Source organism: Dermacentor albipictus, unplaced genomic scaffold (assembly GCF_038994185.2).
Source record: "Dermacentor albipictus isolate Rhodes 1998 colony unplaced genomic scaffold, USDA_Dalb.pri_finalv2 scaffold_17, whole genome shotgun sequence".
In the NCBI taxonomy this organism is placed as follows: domain Eukaryota; kingdom Metazoa; phylum Arthropoda; class Arachnida; order Ixodida; family Ixodidae; genus Dermacentor; species Dermacentor albipictus.
The window spans coordinates 8,306,321-8,324,444 of record NW_027225571.1 but is presented as its reverse complement, the minus strand read 5'-3'; the positions used below and the strand labels follow the sequence as shown (position 1 = coordinate 8,324,444).

The following is an 18,124-nucleotide window of genomic DNA, read 5'->3' as shown; positions in this document are numbered from 1 at the left end:
AAGCATGTATACGTATGACAAACAATGAGAAAGCGGCGGCAAAAGCGACTAGAGCGAGAGAAAGAGAGAGAGAGAGCAAGAAGAGCGAAGGGAGGATAGAAAAACCTCTTAATTACCGGTCCCTTGACAGAAGGCCTTGTTTGTTTACATATGTCGCTAAACAGCTCGTCGTTTAATTAGCCTGCAAATCGCGATGCCGGCGCCACCGTTACAATATACAGTTAGTCTCTCTCTCTCTCTCTCTCTCTCTCCCTCTCTGTGTGGCCTTTTTGTTCCAGCGCTTAGCGCGCATGGGTCATTCGGGACATCGCTTGAAGCACGAGCACTGGCTGCCCCGCGCCGTCACGCGTGCATAATGTGTGCTGTAGTTTAGCTTTTTCTATATCTCTCTTTGCGCGCTTCGAACGCCTTCTTTGTCTGGTGCCGCTTGATGGGAAAACGACGGGCATTTTGCGCGAACTTTGATAAGGCGTCGTACGGTAAGAAAAAAGAAAAAAAATGTGAATGCAGGGTAGGGTTGGACACTGCGAAGAGGCGGCAGGCGAAGTACTTATTAGTGATGATAAAAACAAAAAGCAAAAACATGAAAACAAACGAATGAAACGGTAATGGCGCTGTGGCCTGGTAGCCATACGCAAAGCGGCTGCTCTGTAGCTGTGATAAAGATCAGCGCTTTTGTTGCTCTTTCCTTCTTTTTTTTTTTTGACCGCATGTCCGCGCATGCAGGCTGCGTGCTTTGTTGTCTTGCGGTATGTGATAAGATGTGGCCTTTTATGTCAAGCGATTCCGAGCAGCAGCGACAACTGAAGCGGTACTATTTGTTAAACGAATATGCAACGTGAGCTTTTCTTCCAGAAGCCATTTCGAAGTTTTCTCCCCAATAGGGTAAGGCACGGATCGCCTCTCTTACTTTTTTTTTTCCTTTCAGATCGGTATACTTATTTTCAATGATCCGACCAACTTTTTTTCTTTTGCAAAAATGTGGATGGTCTCCTATTGTATATATGTGTTTTATTTCATTTTTTTTTAATTTTATATCAAAGAGAATGGACGGTAGGCTTATTTAGGGCCGGCTGTCTCAGAATTTCAAATACACTATAAATAAAGAAATAGAAATTAGGAGAAAGCAAGATAACCCGAGTTGCCACCACGCAGGAACTTTCACCACGGACACCAACAACGGAAACGCAGTGTAGTTATTTGGTAGTCACCGCATCATTAACATAGTGAGAATACCGCCTTTAAATATTATTTATCTTAACTGCCCTTTCTTTGTGTTGTTTCATTATCACCTCAATTACCGCACGTTGTCTAACAAAGTTTTCACGTAGCCGTGCTGATGCCTACTTTAATTAGTGCCTACCACTTTTTCAGCCAATAAACCATGCCCAACCAAGAGAGCACACCGATTCAAATGCGTTCTTGCAGTAACGTAATCATCGCTTTCTATTTCGGCAGTAAGTTGACAGTGCACTCAGTTATTACACGCTTACGGATTAAAATGTATTATGTACCGACGTGGAGGAGCAATAACTCAGCGGCCGGGGCACTTATGACGGGAATAGCCTTACGTGCAGAAATACATGAGGAATACATAGTCTTACACGCGGGATAGTCTGCAGTGTAAATACTTTCGCGGATGTTCAAAATCGTTTACCACCGCTGATGATGTTTCCTCCCGTTACGGCGTCAAGCAACCGCTGTGTCTGGACAGTGTTAAATTGGCACGGCCCATGAACATTATTGTGAACGAGAGCGTTGTCGCAGGCTACGCTTACATGAACCCAATAAAATTTGGTTAATTTGCCTTGTTGGGCCGAGAATCGACCGTCGGTTTCATGTAAACGTTAGCGTGTCAAGCCGAGTAAACGTCGATGTGAGTTCTGTAAACTGGCCTCCATTTGACAAGTTACAACGAGGTCGCCGGAGTCGGTGTGGGTGATCTCGCCTTCTTACTCGACCCAAGCGCGTCAAGTTCACATAAACCAAGCTGCAATTTCTCAATCTGACGGGCCTCTGCAACCGTTTATAATCGCGATGTGTGCCTCAAGGTTCTCGTCGCAACCCAGTGCCCCTTTGTCTGCCCTCCTTCCTTTGCGCAGGGTAGCAAACCGGACGTGCGTCATGGTTAACCTACTTAACCTTCTTCCTGCTTTCTTCGCATACTCGTTCATACACCTTAGGTCTAAAGTCATTTTAGTGCACATTGTACGAAATGGAATTCGAAGCTAAATGATTTTTTTTTTTTTTGCTCGGCGATGTACAGTCAACCACAAAATTTTACAGAGCGCGACATCTCAGAAAAAGCTGAATATCTGCGCAGCCTCACAATGCACCCTTTAGTATTTGCATTTGCAGCCTCTACCAGTATATGTGAACAACATTCAGGGGCGTCTTAGAAATTATGTTGCTACGGTAGCACGTATATACTAATAGGCTAAAATTCTTTAGGGAGTGGCACCACTTGTACCATATCATTGGAGATTCGTATATCATACGTTAAAAAGAACAAAAGAAAAAAAAGGAGTTCGGTTCTTTTTTTTTTGTGACAACCATGATCATGCCAACAGACAAAGGAAGCTTAGAAAAGCACAGGGAAAACTGCATAGGTAATTAGAGACAACGGGTTAAATTTGCGCTAAGCTTACTGTGGGAGCTCCACCCATAGGCTCCACGTGGTGTAGGTTTAATTTATATTTAAAATGAAATTAATTAAATTCTGGAGTTTTACGTGCCAAAATCACGATCTGGTTATGAGGAACGCTCTATAGTGTGGGGCTCGGGATTAATTTCAATCACCACTTCGTTAACGTGCACAGGAACGCGGCAGTTCCGTGCCACTCAGTTCCGTGCCAGAGTCACCGAGTCATCGCGGCTGTTATAGTCTGTCAAACTGAACTCAGCCCCCAGAAACACAAAACAAAAGAAGAGAAAAAAAGAAACATCGCTTTAGTTCTGCTTCCCCGCGCGCGCTACTCTGACGCGCTTTGACCAGCGAGAATTGTGAACAGCGTCTCGACACAAATGAACTACAGGAGTTTCTTTTTTCTTTCTTTCTTTTGTAATAGAAGCGTGCGAGCGGCCTCCATCACGGTTTGCTAACGCAGCCATCTTGTAACTATAAGAAGAACCAATGCGTGATTATACGATCGATCTATATATATGATGAAAATGCTTAGGCCCGTTCTGTGTACTACGATGATGTTAACTTGACTTCATCGAATACAAAAATATACGAATGTCGCGTATAACAGCCCATAAACAGGAAAAATTAAATCGTCTATAATCTTGTATTCGATTGCCCATGCGGGTACGCTCATGAGCCAGAGCGGGCGTGCCCAAGTAGATTTCTGAAGAAATTGAAGTGTAGAAACAATAAGGAAAGAGAGAGATGAAAGTGCACGAAAAGACAACTTGCCGCCTGTGGGAGCAGAGCCCACATCTCCGACATTCCGCGTACGATGCTACACCATTCAGCTATAGTTACTGCCTTCCCTCCGTCCCCTTTTCCGGGTGTCAGTACCACGGCATACTGGTAACAGCACCACTGAAGGCCATGGTCAGCCGATGTAGAACGTCTTTCAACCGCAGACGTCTCGTAGTACGTGAACTTAGGAGCAGGCAACTCGCAAATAAAGCTTCGTTTTGCTACCTCAAGGCAGCAAGGCTGCAAGAGACCCTCGCTATGCAACGAGTGATAAGAATGTGGAGAATCGGAGGAGCTCGATTATTTTTTTCTTTTCTTTTCTTTTTTTTTTACAAATTAGGCAAGAAGGCAACACACACGTGCACCATGTCGAAGTCGCCGCTTGTATTCTTCGTGTTTTTTTTATTATTTTTGCGTCGTAATTATCTCAAGTAATCGGGCTTGTTTACCGTAACCGTCATATACTGCCAACAAAAATAATGATGCTGATTTTCAACACACTGTTTCTTTCTAGTCTAAACTACTGTCACTTAGTTTGGGCTACTACCACACAGGGAAATTTGGAAAAACTTCATGTACTGCAAAAAAAATTCCTACGAGTCGTAGAAAATGTTCCAAAATATGTTCATACACGTGAATTTTTTATAAAATACAATGTAATGCCAATTACCAGTATGTACGATTATCGACTCTGTAGAGCGTACAAACAAGAAATAAAAAATGGAGGCAGCTTTCTAAGAACACTAGCGGATTTAAAAATCAACATTACAGCATATGCGACAAGGTCCAGAGAGTTTTGGAAAGTAGGAACCGTCAGAACAACATACGGACAACAAACTATTCGTAACAACCTGCCAAGGTTACTGAATAAATTACACAATGAAACCACTGGATGGGAAAATACCACTCTTAAAGCTCTGTATAGTTATTTCTGCCTGCAATAGATTATTCCCTGGCGTTCGCAAATTTTTCCTTATCGAAAACAACTAGTCGCATTGTATAGCTTATATCCTTTGTTTTTTTCATTTGTTTAGTTTGTATGAGAAATGTTATTGTTACACCTTGCGTTATGATTATGCCTTTCTCACCCTTGTGTTTCTTCTTTTTGAACAGTTGTGATACCATTGTGCCTATCATTGTTTTTTATCCTTATTGGTTAGAGATGATTTTTACTATGACCTGTTAGAGCACATCTCTTTTTCTTCATTTGCTTCGCATGGTTCGCGATGCTCACTATTGTGTAAAGGACATATCTAAACAATGATGTTCTACCTTTGTGCACGCTAATGCCGCGCAAACGCCAATGCGGGGGCCTGCGGCTTCGTCAAGCTGTCCATGTGGCAGCTTTTTCTGCATGCTCCTCGCGTCATGTACTGATGCAAAATAAACATAATTGTCATTGTCAAAACGTTCACCGCGATTCTTTGCCGCCTAGAGCCCACTTTCAGGTCGTATACACACACGTACGCACCACGTACCTTGACAGCGGCGTTGGCCGGCGCCGGCGCTTCGTCGAGGCAGCGCCACGCGAGCGCCGCCAGCGGGTCCACCCCGGCCAGGCCCAGCGGCGGCACGGGTCCCAGGGAGTCTCCGGGGCTGAGCGGCTCGGCGGCCACCAGCGACAGGCGGCGGTCGGCGGCCATGGCCGGCACGCGCCTGCCGCCTCCCACGGCGCCCACCCGCTGGTCGCGGACGGCCTGCGCACGCCGACGGGGCGCTGTCACGTGTGGGCCGCTCCCCCGCGTAAAGGGGTGGGGAAAGGGGGGGGGGGGGGGAAGTCGCCAACGGTGTGCGTGCCATTCCTCCATCCCACGGCGGGGGCGACGAGTGGATATCAGCGGAAGGCGACTTTTTTTGCCGACAAGGGGAACATAACGATACTCCTCGCCCGAATTGACGCCGCATAGCTTCAGCGGTATGACAAGGTACGACCGATGATGGAATCGCTGCACGTTCATCGGACTTGGGTATAGGCCGGGGGTCACGCGCGAACGCTGGCATGACCGCGGTCGACTGCTGCGGAGACTGTGTTATAGGGCCGTCGTATGATAAACCCTTATCTTCAAACTTTAGGCAGTGGCAAGGAGGTGATCGCCCCACGTCTTGTGCGCTATGGGCAACCAGCGCTGAAGCTTCGCGTGCCGACAGCAGCGCCGTAACACACAGCCTAACGAGCGGTAGACACAGTTTCCAGTAGCACACGCAGTGATTTCGTGTCAGCAAATTCACCGATTGTCTTGAGTCACACTTTTCACGGCTCCTCAAACGGCAGGGAACCGACGTGCTAGGACGTAGCAGCGCATGCGCTCTACGCAGCGCGCATGGCCATGGACAGAACTTGGCTGGCCGCATCGGGCTAGACAAACATTGATACAGGCGCACGTTTCTTATCGCTAAATATGTCGTGCCATCTTCGTAGCCTCCCTATCGGACGGTTTCAGCATATTTTAGTAACGCATGAAAAATGTCGTAGCGCCTCCTGGCCAGCGCTGGTTCCCCATACATAGGGACCGTTGATGCGTTTTTATTTTTTCACCTCACGGTGGTAAATATACAAAAGGCAACTTCTGACTGTAGCTGCCATCGAACGTAACGGACTAACATACTGACGCTATATTTTGATCCTCGTTTGAATTTTGATTCTCCTTATAGTGTCGTCCGCGATTTCATCTTACATCTTCGGGGATGCAAATGATCAATGTTCGGAAACAAAGTTCTACTCGAAAAAATAATTAGTAAATATAATACACATAACCCGAAGACACGGATCACGTAGCTTCTACGTACGTAAATACGTAGCTTGTACGTATGTAACGCCGGCTCGCAAAATGAGCAAGCATTAAAAAAAAAGAAATAAAGTAAGAAACTCTGCCCTGCTAACAAATTCTCAGTCAAGGCTTTAACTTTTCCTGGAAACCAGCACTTTAATTTTCCAAGCGAAACATTGTGAACGTAATTTACCGTAATATTGTCGTGCGCACACCGTTTCATTATTATTATTATTATTATTATTTTGCCGTTGACCCTTTCCCACCGGATAATACCCGTTGTGAGGTTATCACTCGGCGGTGCATGACGCGTCTATTGTATTCAAAATTTCTTGAACGTTGTCGCCAATCTGATAGCGAAAGTGTCGTGTCTAATGAGATTGCGAATGTAGGCGAGCAAGCGTGATTACTCCGGAGTATATGCTGATGCATGTAAAGATAGCGGTTGGACTTGACCCATGAGATTCAGATTCGACATTTGTCACGGTTACCGGTTCACGAGAGGTGAATCTGGGCCGATACACCAAACACATTTATAATGCATTACACCGATAAGTCCCCGTCAAATTTATGTACATCCGCAACAATGGTTACACTGAGTTTGACCTCTCTTCTTCCCACTGATATCCTTCCCGAGTTCCTAAACCATTTCACAAGTTCTCACAACGTGCTAATAAGTCACGTGCAGTGTGGCGCTTACACGCCTGAGTCGGTGTAGTTCGGTCGCATTGCTCGGCGGACTACTGGCACCTCTGCTGAGGGCTGTCTGGCCTGGCTTGTCGAGCGTTCTCGTCGGTGAGGGCGAGGTTGTCCCCGTAGCATAGGACGGGGCCGTGGTCCTCGGACCGAGCCTTTGCTGGCGACCATGGTGCACAGCCGCGGGCGTGGAGTATCGAACCCGACTGGTGCAGAGCCACCGGTGTCCTCCTCCTGCTCAACTATTTAGTCTCGACGTCCTTCGTACAGCGCCTTCTTCGCCCAGCGTTCTAGCCGACTTCTTCTTTCTTCTCCTCTAGCGGTGTTCTGCCATTTCCTACCTCGCTTCTTGTCTTGTCTTGTATCCTCAACAGTGGCCCACACCCACTATGGGTGATTGGCCAAGAAGCAGGCGGTGTTCCGTATGCTTAGAAGCAAAGCGAAACTAGATTTGAACAGTGGAGCGTGGGACGATAGAAGTGTAAGTTAGAAGTGTAACGAAAATATTGTTAAGAATTTTGATAAAATAATTAACGTAGGAAAGTTAAATAATAGAAATTATTGATAATTTTCGAAATTCTGCAAGGTACTCTTTTTATCTCTCTACTAAAATTGTAAACTGCAAGAAAAGCATCCCTGTGGCTGGATCCCAGTGTAGTCGCCCCAAAAGAAAGAATTGGTTGGCGAGGTTAGCGATAGCCCAAGTTTGGCAAATAAGTATTCTAACAATTTTCTTTGTCTTAGAAAGCGGCGGCACGTGAGAAAATAATGTTCGATAGTTTCAGGTGCACTGCAAAAAGAACATAGAGGGGAAATAGCGAGGCCAGACCAGTGTAATAAAAATTTAGAGGAGCTATAGATCTTAATTTTGTAAAAGAAACTTCGAATTGCCTTGAAGGACACCAATTATTATTCCATGGGGGCCGAGATGGTGGAAATCAGAAGACGGTGTTAGCATGGACATTGCAGATTTTTTAGGTATAGCGAAATTTCTGTACTTAGCCGCGGTGACATAAGCTGATGTAGGCAAAACAGATATGACAAGGCCGTTGAGGGATGCTCGTGCGAGTGAATCTGCCATTTCATTCAAGTGCAACCCATGATGTCCAGGTACCCAAAACAAACATGCTTTCCTTGAGTACGGAACTATCACCGAACGAAACGTTCTTTGAATTCTTGAATTTAAAGATGCAGTTAGTGCTGTACATACAGATAACGAGTCGGTCAAAATAACAGCTACTGGGTCATTTTGGGGGAGTTTTCATAATGCCAATATAATTGCTAATAATTCTACCTGAAATATGGGTGTGACATTGGGAAGGCGAAGGGAGTAAGACCATTGAAGAGATTCAGAGAAGATCCCCACTCCTGCCTTCTCATTGCATACAGAAGCGTCAGTAGCTATTATATTGTCAGTCGTTAGCTGGTGTAGGTTGGTCGTGTAAGATATTAATCAAATCTCGCCTTGGAAATAGTTTAGCATAATTTAGAAATATGTCTAGAACTCAATGTTGAGGTCTGTTAAGGCATCATTATGTTAAGGCATGGTTAAGGCTCCGGATTTGTGTCGGAGATTGACGATGTGCAATGTGCAATGACGGTAGCCCTCTTAACTAAAGCTAACTCGCGTTACAAGTTTTCTTCGAAACACGTAAAAATCGAAACTGAAGGTTATAAATCTGCAACTAGGACGAAGGATACTTTCTGCTTTGTTCGCGGCTTTCGAGGCTCTTCGGCAGACTTGATATAAAAATTAGAATTTTGAGCGATTGCCTCGAAGCTCACAGGTGTATTGTATTTTTCCGGCGCTCTTTGCCGCACACAAAGGACCGTTAGCCGCGGCAAAGTTGAAGTCGAGTAAAACGAAGAGAAGGAGAAATAAATAAATAACTAAATAAAGAACTGACAAAAACAGAAAAAAAAAAAGAGGAAACAGTATTCACGTTGAATGAGCGCCATGCGCAGCTTTTAGGCACCGCAAGGTATTTCACCAGCGGAAGCTGCTTTTTTCCGCAGCACTCGTATATTCCCGACCACATTTTGTTATGATATTTTCTTTTACCTTTCTCTTTCCACATGCACAACTAATGTAATCGATAGGAGAGCGAGGCTGCAGATAATGGCGGGGTCGCGCGCCATATCGCGATACGAGAGAACGAGGGACAGCGGGAGGACAGGGGGGTTAGTCAGAATCACCAAGTGCGCGCGGCCAAGATAAGTAAAAGGATACAACGACCGAAGCAATATAAAGCAAAGGAGATGTAGAGGAGGACGTCCACGGACCAAGGGGAAAAAATGTTCGCGATCCAGAATCCACGATCGGGGAGATGTGACACCGTATAATAGAGGGAAGAAGGCAGCGTGCTCAGATAGTATGTTCGAACGCCCACACGTACGCGTAGGCGGGTAATGAAAAAGGCATCGCAATGCCGAGGGGGCGAGAAAGCACGAGAAGAGGCAAGAGGAGAGGAGCGGAATCGAAGGCATACGCAAATAGAAGCGTGACGGCCAAGAAGACGGGAAAGCGCCATTTTCGCTTATGGATCGTGATCTCCGAAAGCCGGTTGGCCTTACACCCATCTTTCTTTTTTTGTCCGATGCCTATGCTACCGATTACATTTAAAAAAAGAAAGAAAAACAAAGAAGACTACAACAAGTGGCGAAATGATCCCGGGAAGCCCAGAAAAAGAAAAATTAACAGGAGTAGGTCTCACAATGACGACCTCTCATTCTTGCGGCTTTTTTTTTCTTTTTTTCGTTGATAACCCGAGCCATTGGTGTATAGTTCCTGTAGACGTATTTTTTTTTTATTTCGATTCCTTCTATTATTATTTTTTTCCTCTCGTGGCGCGTCCTGCTCCTGATAGACTCCCGGCGTGCACAGCGACACGACAAAGGAGACGTATTTATCATCACGCTATTCTCTTTCAACGCGCGCCGTCTCGCCACTGCTCGGGACACCTTTTTTTTTTAATCTATTGCCACTCTAAAATTCCTTCCTTCCCCGCGGCTCGTTTTTCTCCGCGATCAGGACGACTATATAACTTCGTAGACTAAATGCGCAACTTCCTTCTTTTTTTTGTTCTCTCTTCTATTTTAATTGGTTAATTTTGCTATTGGAGATCCGCCTCTCCACCAGCTACCCCGCTTCTTTTTTTCCTTCGTCTACAAAGTGAAAAAGACAGAGGGCGGGAGCGTTGAGCAAAATGAGCCAAGTGCCGCATTTCTGAGGATGTGAAAAGCGTGCTAATTTCTCTACTGTCCTGAGAAAAGTATAACGGTAACATGAAGGAGACACACTAGACACACAAACGCACAAAGGAGAATAGAAAAGAGAAAAACCGTCCAGTTAACAGGGAATAAATTAAAACTAATAAAAGAACCCGACAATTCTCAGAATAGACGATCATGGTCCCGTATATCAGGTAAGTCACGATCCCTGGTCCTGTGTGGGAGCGATTTTCTTTGTCTCTTTCCTTTTTTCTTTCCCCTCGTGCTTGAGCGGTGAACGGGGACACATGACTGGACAGGTCTCATCCCGGGCCATACTCTGCTGCTTTATCAGAGGTCGATATCGACAAAGCGAAATGGTGAAATAAAAGGGACCGATAAAAGAAAAAGAAAGCACACTGACACGCGAACAAACGGCGGAAAAGAAAAAAAAAACTGATAAGTGAACTGTGCGAGGGTACATCGTCGCGAGTTCCTCCGCCGAAATAGATCGCGTCGTAGGTCGCCTTTAAAAAAACCTTAATAGTGTGCTAAGCATTTTTTTTTTCGTTCTCATCTGTATAGAAGACAGCAGAAAGTATCACGACGAAAGCGCGGTTTGGAATTGTGAGAATACGGAATCTTCGTGAAAAAGGTGCGAAAGTAGGGAACAGAAGAATGGCGAAAGAAAAAAAAAAGCGTCCGCACTTGGATGAGAAGCAAGCATTAAGAGGGCGAAAGTGCTACGTCGCGGTGTCAGCGTCACACCTTAGAAATGTGTGGGCACGAAGGACTGCAAGCTTGGATCTTGTGTCTGCTGTTCGTCGTCGACGCGAATGTGAGCGTATGGACCGCAGTGGGGAAAAAAATTCAACGATTACTATACTCTCTCACGCGAATTTCGAGCGCAGCTGCCCAGGTGTTCTGAATTCGCGATATATTGTGCCAAAGAATTTCAGGCTGAACCACACGACCCTCTCGGCGGCGGCGCTGAGCCTCTGCTCGGGCAGCTCGTTTGGCAGCAGCGGCCGACGAAGCACTTCCACCGGCTGCGTCTCTCATTGTTGAGAAAGAAAGCACAAGAAAGCGTGAACACAGGAACGCCTGGCGCGCGCGGAACGCATTCTTTAGCGACGGCGGCGTAGGTTAAACATGCGCGGTGGGCCGGAAGCCCACGCCAGCGCTTTGTTTCTGCTGTTCTTTATTTTATGGTTTCTGTGCTGGCCGCATGCCTGGTCCTGCCGCCACTTTGCTTTCCCTCACCTTTCTTTTTTTTTTTTGCCATACCGTCTCCGCTTTACGTCTCCTGGTTGCGCTGCACCCTCCTCTCCGCTTTCCTCCTCGCGTCTTTCATCCCCCCGCTGCGCTCGGCGTTGGCTTTCATCTTTTGCTGTGCTAGCATAGAGTAACACAGTAAACTACAAGAGCGGACACTCGAGCCGTTTCGCGGCCGAGCTATGGAGCTTCGCCGATTCCGCTAGGTGGCAGAGCACATCAATAAAAATGCGGCTGTGGTTGCGGCTGCGGCTATAGCAGCTTGGCAGGCCGCACGACCCAACACGTGCGAAGCCTAGTCAGGTACCGTCGCCGGGCTCGCGGTTCTGTAAAATGCGACCGAATTTGGTTGTTAGGTTGTTGTTGTTGCTGGTGTTGTTGTCCTGAGTGGCCGTGGCACACTCCCACAGTGGGGGATTGGCCATACTGTGGGTATGTGCCAAGGTTCTTCTGCCAGCGTATGGCACTACTGCTTAGTCGTCTTTCCTGGTAAAGCCACAGGAAGTTCTTTCGCACGTTGTGAAAGGCTTATTCTCTACGCATTTCGTTATGTCACTGTTAGCCGCATTAACGAGTGACGGTGGCCTTGAAGCCATAAATAGCTGCTGCCCATTAGCAACGCTGAATTTCATTTCGCATTCTTTTTCTTTTTTCTTGCGCAGCAGTTCGTGGTGATGCAAGCGATAACAGCGATGTGGCAGCGTCCGAGCTGCGAGGCACGTTCGATACAATGACGAAGTTAGAAAATAAAATGGTAAAAGCATGGTGCTCTACTTTTGCAAAAGAAATTTAGCCATTTCTAAAGCGGTACACCTGCAATATTTGTATATGACAATAACGCGCTCCCTCTCAACCTCTGTAGCGGGCTACGTGCGCTCTAGCGTTGTTATCTGTTTTGCATTGGGCTGAAGGTACGTGTTCTCATGTTTCAATTGTGTATGAAGTCCTTACCGTAGAAAGTGTCTTATTTTATGCGAAGCATATTACGAGAGCTCAACCCAGCTCCTCAGGCGCGGCGGTGTCGCCTTGAATACCACGTGACGCCGTGACGTCACGACAGAGGAGAAGTGGCTTTGGCTCAACTCTTGCAAGATGGGCTGGGTGGGAATCGAACCAGGGTCTCCGGAGTGTGAGACGGAGACGCTACCACTGAGCCACGAGTACGATGCTTCAAAGCGGTACAAAAGCGCCTCTAGTGAATGCGGTGTTGCCTTAGAAACGAGCTGTTGCTAAGGCTCAGGCGTGCGTCGCTTGCTCAGGCGCACATTTCGTTGCCGCGCCGAACGCTGCGTTGCTCGACGCTCACCGCGTCCAATGCGGGGCGTCCAAGGCGAAGCAGAGTAACGCATGAGTTGTTTCTTCGTCTAGCCGAACCAAATATAGCCAAGCAACAGCAGTTCACCAGGCTAAACAGTGGTTCAACAACTAAAATAAAGGCTAGTATGCTCCGCATCCTGGGCTTAACCTTACCTAAGCCACAGCCATTTTTTTTTATTAGCGTAAATAATAGTGCTTCCTTGACCTTAGATCAGAAAAATATGCATTACACGAAAGAACACAGCATCTCCATTGTAAAGCTTTGAAGGCTCCAGTATTGCTTACCTTCTGCTTGTTGTTCTACGTATTGCAGGAATCTCCACTATTCATTCCTCAAAATGCACTCTACAGCCAAAGGACATCATGCATATTCAAGGGCAAATTTCCAAGTATCAGAAGACGATTGCAACGCTTCGAAGACAGCAGGTGAAGACCCCGAACACAGTCGAAGTGCTTAATTGACTGAGATGCCAATATCTTGCAGCTGTTTAATGAGGAACGCACTGGATTACTCATTCGAGATGAGGATGTTGGTCGTGCCCGATAATTTTTGTAACCATTTTATTTTGGCACGCAACCATTCACATAATTTTGCTACCTTAATTCACCCTCATTCGCAGAAGTACAAGAAAAAGAGCCATATTTATTACTTCTAAAGCAATCCCATTTTGAGTAAATTAATTCCTGGCGTGTCTGTGTAGTCTTTTTTTTTTTCATTACCTGTATAGCTGCAACACGCCTTGTGCGTGCTATTATGCGTGTGTAAAGTTATTGCCACCATGCCATTAATTTCTGACTATTCTCTATTACTCGTATTTCGCAGTATCTTCCCTTTTTCATGTGTCTGCCACTGTTCTCGCAATCTTGCTGCAATAAACTATCTGCTATTTTCGTGTTCTTGGCTGTACAGCAAGCTGATTGATATTGAAGGAACATTGCACATTTATTTGCTGTACTCCTTTTGATGCGAGTTATTAGAAGTTCAATACCACAAACGGTAGAGTTCTACTTCCTCACTAACACTTGGCCTGATTGTTGAGCTAAGTTACAGCTTGAAACATAATGAATATGAATTTAAATAAAACTAATATATAGTGAAACACCTTCGCGCGATGACGTCGTCGCAACGTATAAAGAGCAGCGGCACAAGCGCCTCCATTAAATCACTGGATTTATGCAACGTTATTGGTCACAAAAAAAAATGGAAAAGAAAATCAAATGATGGCCTTCGAGATTTAGCGGCATGCGGCGACCATCTTGGAGGCTGGTGCGTTTCGCCAATTCCGCTAGGTGCGCTGAGAGACGAAGTCGGCCGCCGGCGCCTACGGGAGTGTCCGCTCTACGTTTAATGTATTACTTTAATGTATTATGCAAGGAAATGGAAATACTTCGGCATTATCCTCAGGATTGGGATATTCGTAGGAAGCTTGTATTACTCGACCACGCCGCTGTAGCTCTGTCTCGCCTTTTGTAGTGCCGTTACTATCAAGTGCTATAGAGGAATAATCTACGCTGAATGTGCCGAAAAACCAGCACTATATAGCTCTTAAATATACTCAATAAAATGATAATTCGATAAACTCAGTAGGAAGTGCAGCTTTCGTGTTCCTCCTTCTCCGTCCTTGTCTACTTTCTACTTCGCTGCATTAGTTTCCGTTTCAGCTATGTGTCTTTGAGGCCGGTCCCTGAGTTTGAGATACCGATTACCAACTGTCACCCTACCCCTCATTCGACATAGGTAATCGCCACTGCTATTGCCTCTATCAAAGGGGGATTTAAGAAAACTATCAAACGAACGCTGCTGTGTGGTTATGAATGCAGGGCTCTTTGGCTTTATGCGCTATGCCTTTTTTTTTTGGGGGGGGGGGGGGTAGTATTTATCCGCGTCCGCCCGCCTCCTGGGTGACTGTAAAAAAACATGGGTGAGAGCAGCCACCAAAGAGCAGAAAGGCAATGAAAATATTAATCGTATTCAGTGTTATGAACAGGCAAGCCCTGTTGATCAGACCGTGTCCGTTTTGCATTTTTTACAAGTTCGATAAAGACTCATGGCGAGCGAAAGGTCATCTATGACAGTTGGCTGCTATACCTACTCAGGAGTGAGATATTAAATTTAATTAGGCAGCGCGCAAGATGTCCCCTAAGAGTTGCCCCCCCCCCGCCTTTTTTTTTTTTGCTTTTATAGCGAAGCTTCCTTTATCTCTTTTGCAATGATATTCAGTTGTTTGAGCTTCGGTGCGCATGCATGTGTCTCGCGTGTTGGAGTACTAGTGCACCGCGACCAAGAAGAGGACACAGAATATAACGGAGACACGGCGCTCACTTTCAACGTTGTCGGAACTCAGTGACGTGTCTGTATATTCATGTTCTTTACCGTGTTCGCTTATTGCGCTACACCTAGTATTCAAAGATGACATACCAACAAGTCCGCATTGCGGTAACACTTGACTCGTGTGTTGGCGCATAGGTGACGCTTAACCGCTTCAGATGCCCCTATCTCTTTCCTTTGACGGCCAGATTTCGTGAAGAGTCCAGCGTTTTGGCGCTCCTATATATACACTTGTATACGAGAGTAAAACTGCAGTTCCGCCTCGAGATACACTGCGCGATTATATCTCGGAGGGCTATAGCTCTACTCAATAACGCACCAAGTTCGTGCCGCTTGTCCATATAGAACCCTCTGAGCTTTCGGGAAGCGTCAATATCGCTAATCGAGGAAACTGTCGCCCGGTCTTTCGCGTTGGCGTCTCTCTCGCCGACTGCACTCGGTGCACGCACGGTGGACGAGCATAACTCGACTAGGCTTCGCCATTCTCCTTAATCTCGTTACGCTGTCTTGCCCCCGATTGCTTGCCCTGCTCCATCCCATATAGAGACATATACTAGCGCGCGAAATTCCGGGGAGTGATGCGGCCAACTCTTTCTCTCTCCTTGGCCGAGAACTATCGGCTTATCGCAGATCGCAGACGAGCCTCTTGTAAAAGTCACCCGTCCACGTTGGCCAACCGACGTCGGACGCTTTTCCTTCGATAGGCGCGAAGGGGGGGGGGGGGGGGGGGGAACGACTGCTCCATCTCGCAATAAACACCCGCTACTCGTGAGAAGCCTCGTCGCCCACTCGTTCGCCCTTCTCCCGACGGGTGGAGAGCCGAGGGTGGTCTGGCCCTTCGCTTCTCGTGCCTGTCACGGCGGGCCCAGGCGCATGTATCGCTACAATAACGGCCGTCTTCGGCGACCCGTGCCTGGTTGACGCGTCTACACAGGCGCCGCTGCGGGCCGCTGTGCTGCCCGCCTTTGAGTGCGCGTGCGTACGTGCGTGCGTGCAGCTAACGTGTGATGAATGTCGTAGTGTCGTTGGTTGTGTCCGCGGCGGTAGATGCGAGGCTGACGTTTACGACGCTGCGGTTCTCGCGCCGCCAAACCCTTCGCTTTCTTTATTCCTTTTTCCGACTTGTCCATTGGCGTGTCAACGCTTGCGGTGTTCCTTCGTGCACTTGCCGCCATAAACGACGGAACTGCTATGGTGCTTTTAACGATCGCATTAGCCGCCCAGTTTTCCTGCCCATAACGAACGCTCCTGTGCTGTCGTTTTCCCCCTTCGGTCTTTTGACACGGATCATAAAGGTTGGGGATGACGACTCGGTGTACGGCACATCATTACAAGATTGCTCGGTGTCTTCGCTCCCCGGTTTCGGGGATATGATGGCTGCGGTCATGCTGAAGGTTCAGGTGTCGGCGTTATGGCTCAGCACCCGCATTCGCAAAACTCTTTTTCGCTAGAATCGTTCGTACGAGCAAATTCCAGCCAACCCCGTGTCACGGGCCAGTGACAAGAGCACTTACGTTTGAAAATGTTTGTGAATTCGTCTCCTAAATCGGTGGAAGAAATGCCAGTAAACTCGTGTCCTGATATAAAAACGCGTTTTCTGTCTCTTTTGAATGCCTCCACATGATTAAATTTTATGTACATATATACACACCTTTCAATTTTGAGAGCAGTTAACAACACGAAACAATGTTAAATCTGTTCGCCCGCTTCGTTATGTCGCCGTAGTCACGCCTTCGTTGTCGTGCCGTCTACATGCTACCACCTCACCAGCTGCTCACCTTCTCGGGATTGGTGATAGCCTGTGATGGACTGCACGTACCAATGGCTTCCACTATCTGATTTTGATGTAGCTACCATTTCGGCCCATCCCGCGTCGTAGGATCGGAGAATCATTGCGCATGCGCAACGTTGGATCACATTGCAGCGGCTGTAACGGTGTAATGGCTTGCACTGTGGCGGGCCATCGTAGTGACTGCATGTGCCGCGCCGAGGTGCAGGCTAACTGCATATGCGTGTGAACGATTACGAACGAAAATAAATGTTGTTTCAAATTTATCTTATTTCAATGCTTACTAAATAAATATTATTCCGTTGTGTCAAGTCCGGTGCTTGCGGCTGACAAAGTACTACTCTGGAACCTCGAACGAAAGTAAGGACGCTTCAATCTGCAGTGTTAACTTCACTATACAGCGAAAAAAAGAAAGAAAGGTTTAGCACTTCACTCTCTGCCACCACAGGAGATCACACTCAAGCCACAGCGACAACCAGCGATTGGAAGCTGAACTCGCTAACCGCTCAACTATCGCGCAGTCAGCCCGCGACAGTTTAGTGTGATGTTAGCAATCTGCGCAATGCGGACTGGGATAAAGACGGTGTCTCCGGATGTTTTTCGGAGGCAAAAGCAGGTAATAAGGGCACGCAGCATAGCCGGTTCAGCAGTGATTCTCAGCGTTACTCTTGGAAAGCCGATTCGTCCTTGTCCGACACATGATATCTAGTTTTATGAAAGAGGCACTTCATGCTGTAAATGTGTATATTCCTTTGTATGTAGTCCTGCCACTGTGGAGTGCCACTTGCTCCTGTTAAGCTGAAACATTGGACAGAGTAACGTCTAAAGGTTTCTGATTCGACAATGCACCATTAATGACGCTTGAAAAAAGTGTGCAAGAATAAAAGAAATCCGTGTATTCTTCCCGCTGTTGTGGGCTAGAATGGACGAGTTTAGGCGACAGCTTTCAGAAACTACGTACGCTGTACGTTAGTGCTGCCTTCTGACGTTTTACATAATCTTTAGAATAAAAACAGGAACAGCGCAACACAGGACGGGCGAGTAAACAGGACAGAGCATTGTCCTGTTTACTCGCTCGTCCTGTGTTGCGCTGTTCCTGTTTTATTATAAAGATGAACCAACCAGCCCCATTGAACACACTGCTTACATAATCTTCCACGCACGTCCGACTACCTTCGGCTCATCTTTGGCATCTTCCGAAGGGCTTTCACTGTGTCTGAGAAGATCCTTCATGCGTTCCATAACATACCACCCTAACATTCGCTCCAGCTTCGATGTCGCCGATGCAACCCATTTGTAGCAAGGCCCAACGC

The 18,124-nt window shown here is 46.7% G+C and overlaps 1 protein-coding gene across 3 annotated transcripts in view; it reads right to left on the bottom strand.

Moving 5' to 3' along the window:
- The window catches only part of LOC139051984 (PR domain zinc finger protein 8), a 111,555-nt gene that overhangs the window by 14,151 nt on the left and 79,280 nt on the right, over positions 1 to 18,124 (bottom strand). The window contains exons 1-2 of one of the 3 annotated variants that reach the window (XM_070529053.1): positions 6,896 to 7,190; positions 4,906 to 5,124 (exon numbers count right to left, since the gene is read on the bottom strand). In XM_070529053.1, the coding sequence (XP_070385154.1) occupies positions 4,906 to 5,070 (165 nt within the window). In that variant the 5' untranslated portion in view covers positions 5,071 to 5,124; positions 6,896 to 7,190. Of the gene's footprint in view, positions 1 to 4,905; positions 5,485 to 6,895; positions 7,191 to 18,124 lie in introns of those variants that run through there. The other 2 variants (XM_070529052.1, XM_070529051.1) reach the window with 2 other exon arrangements.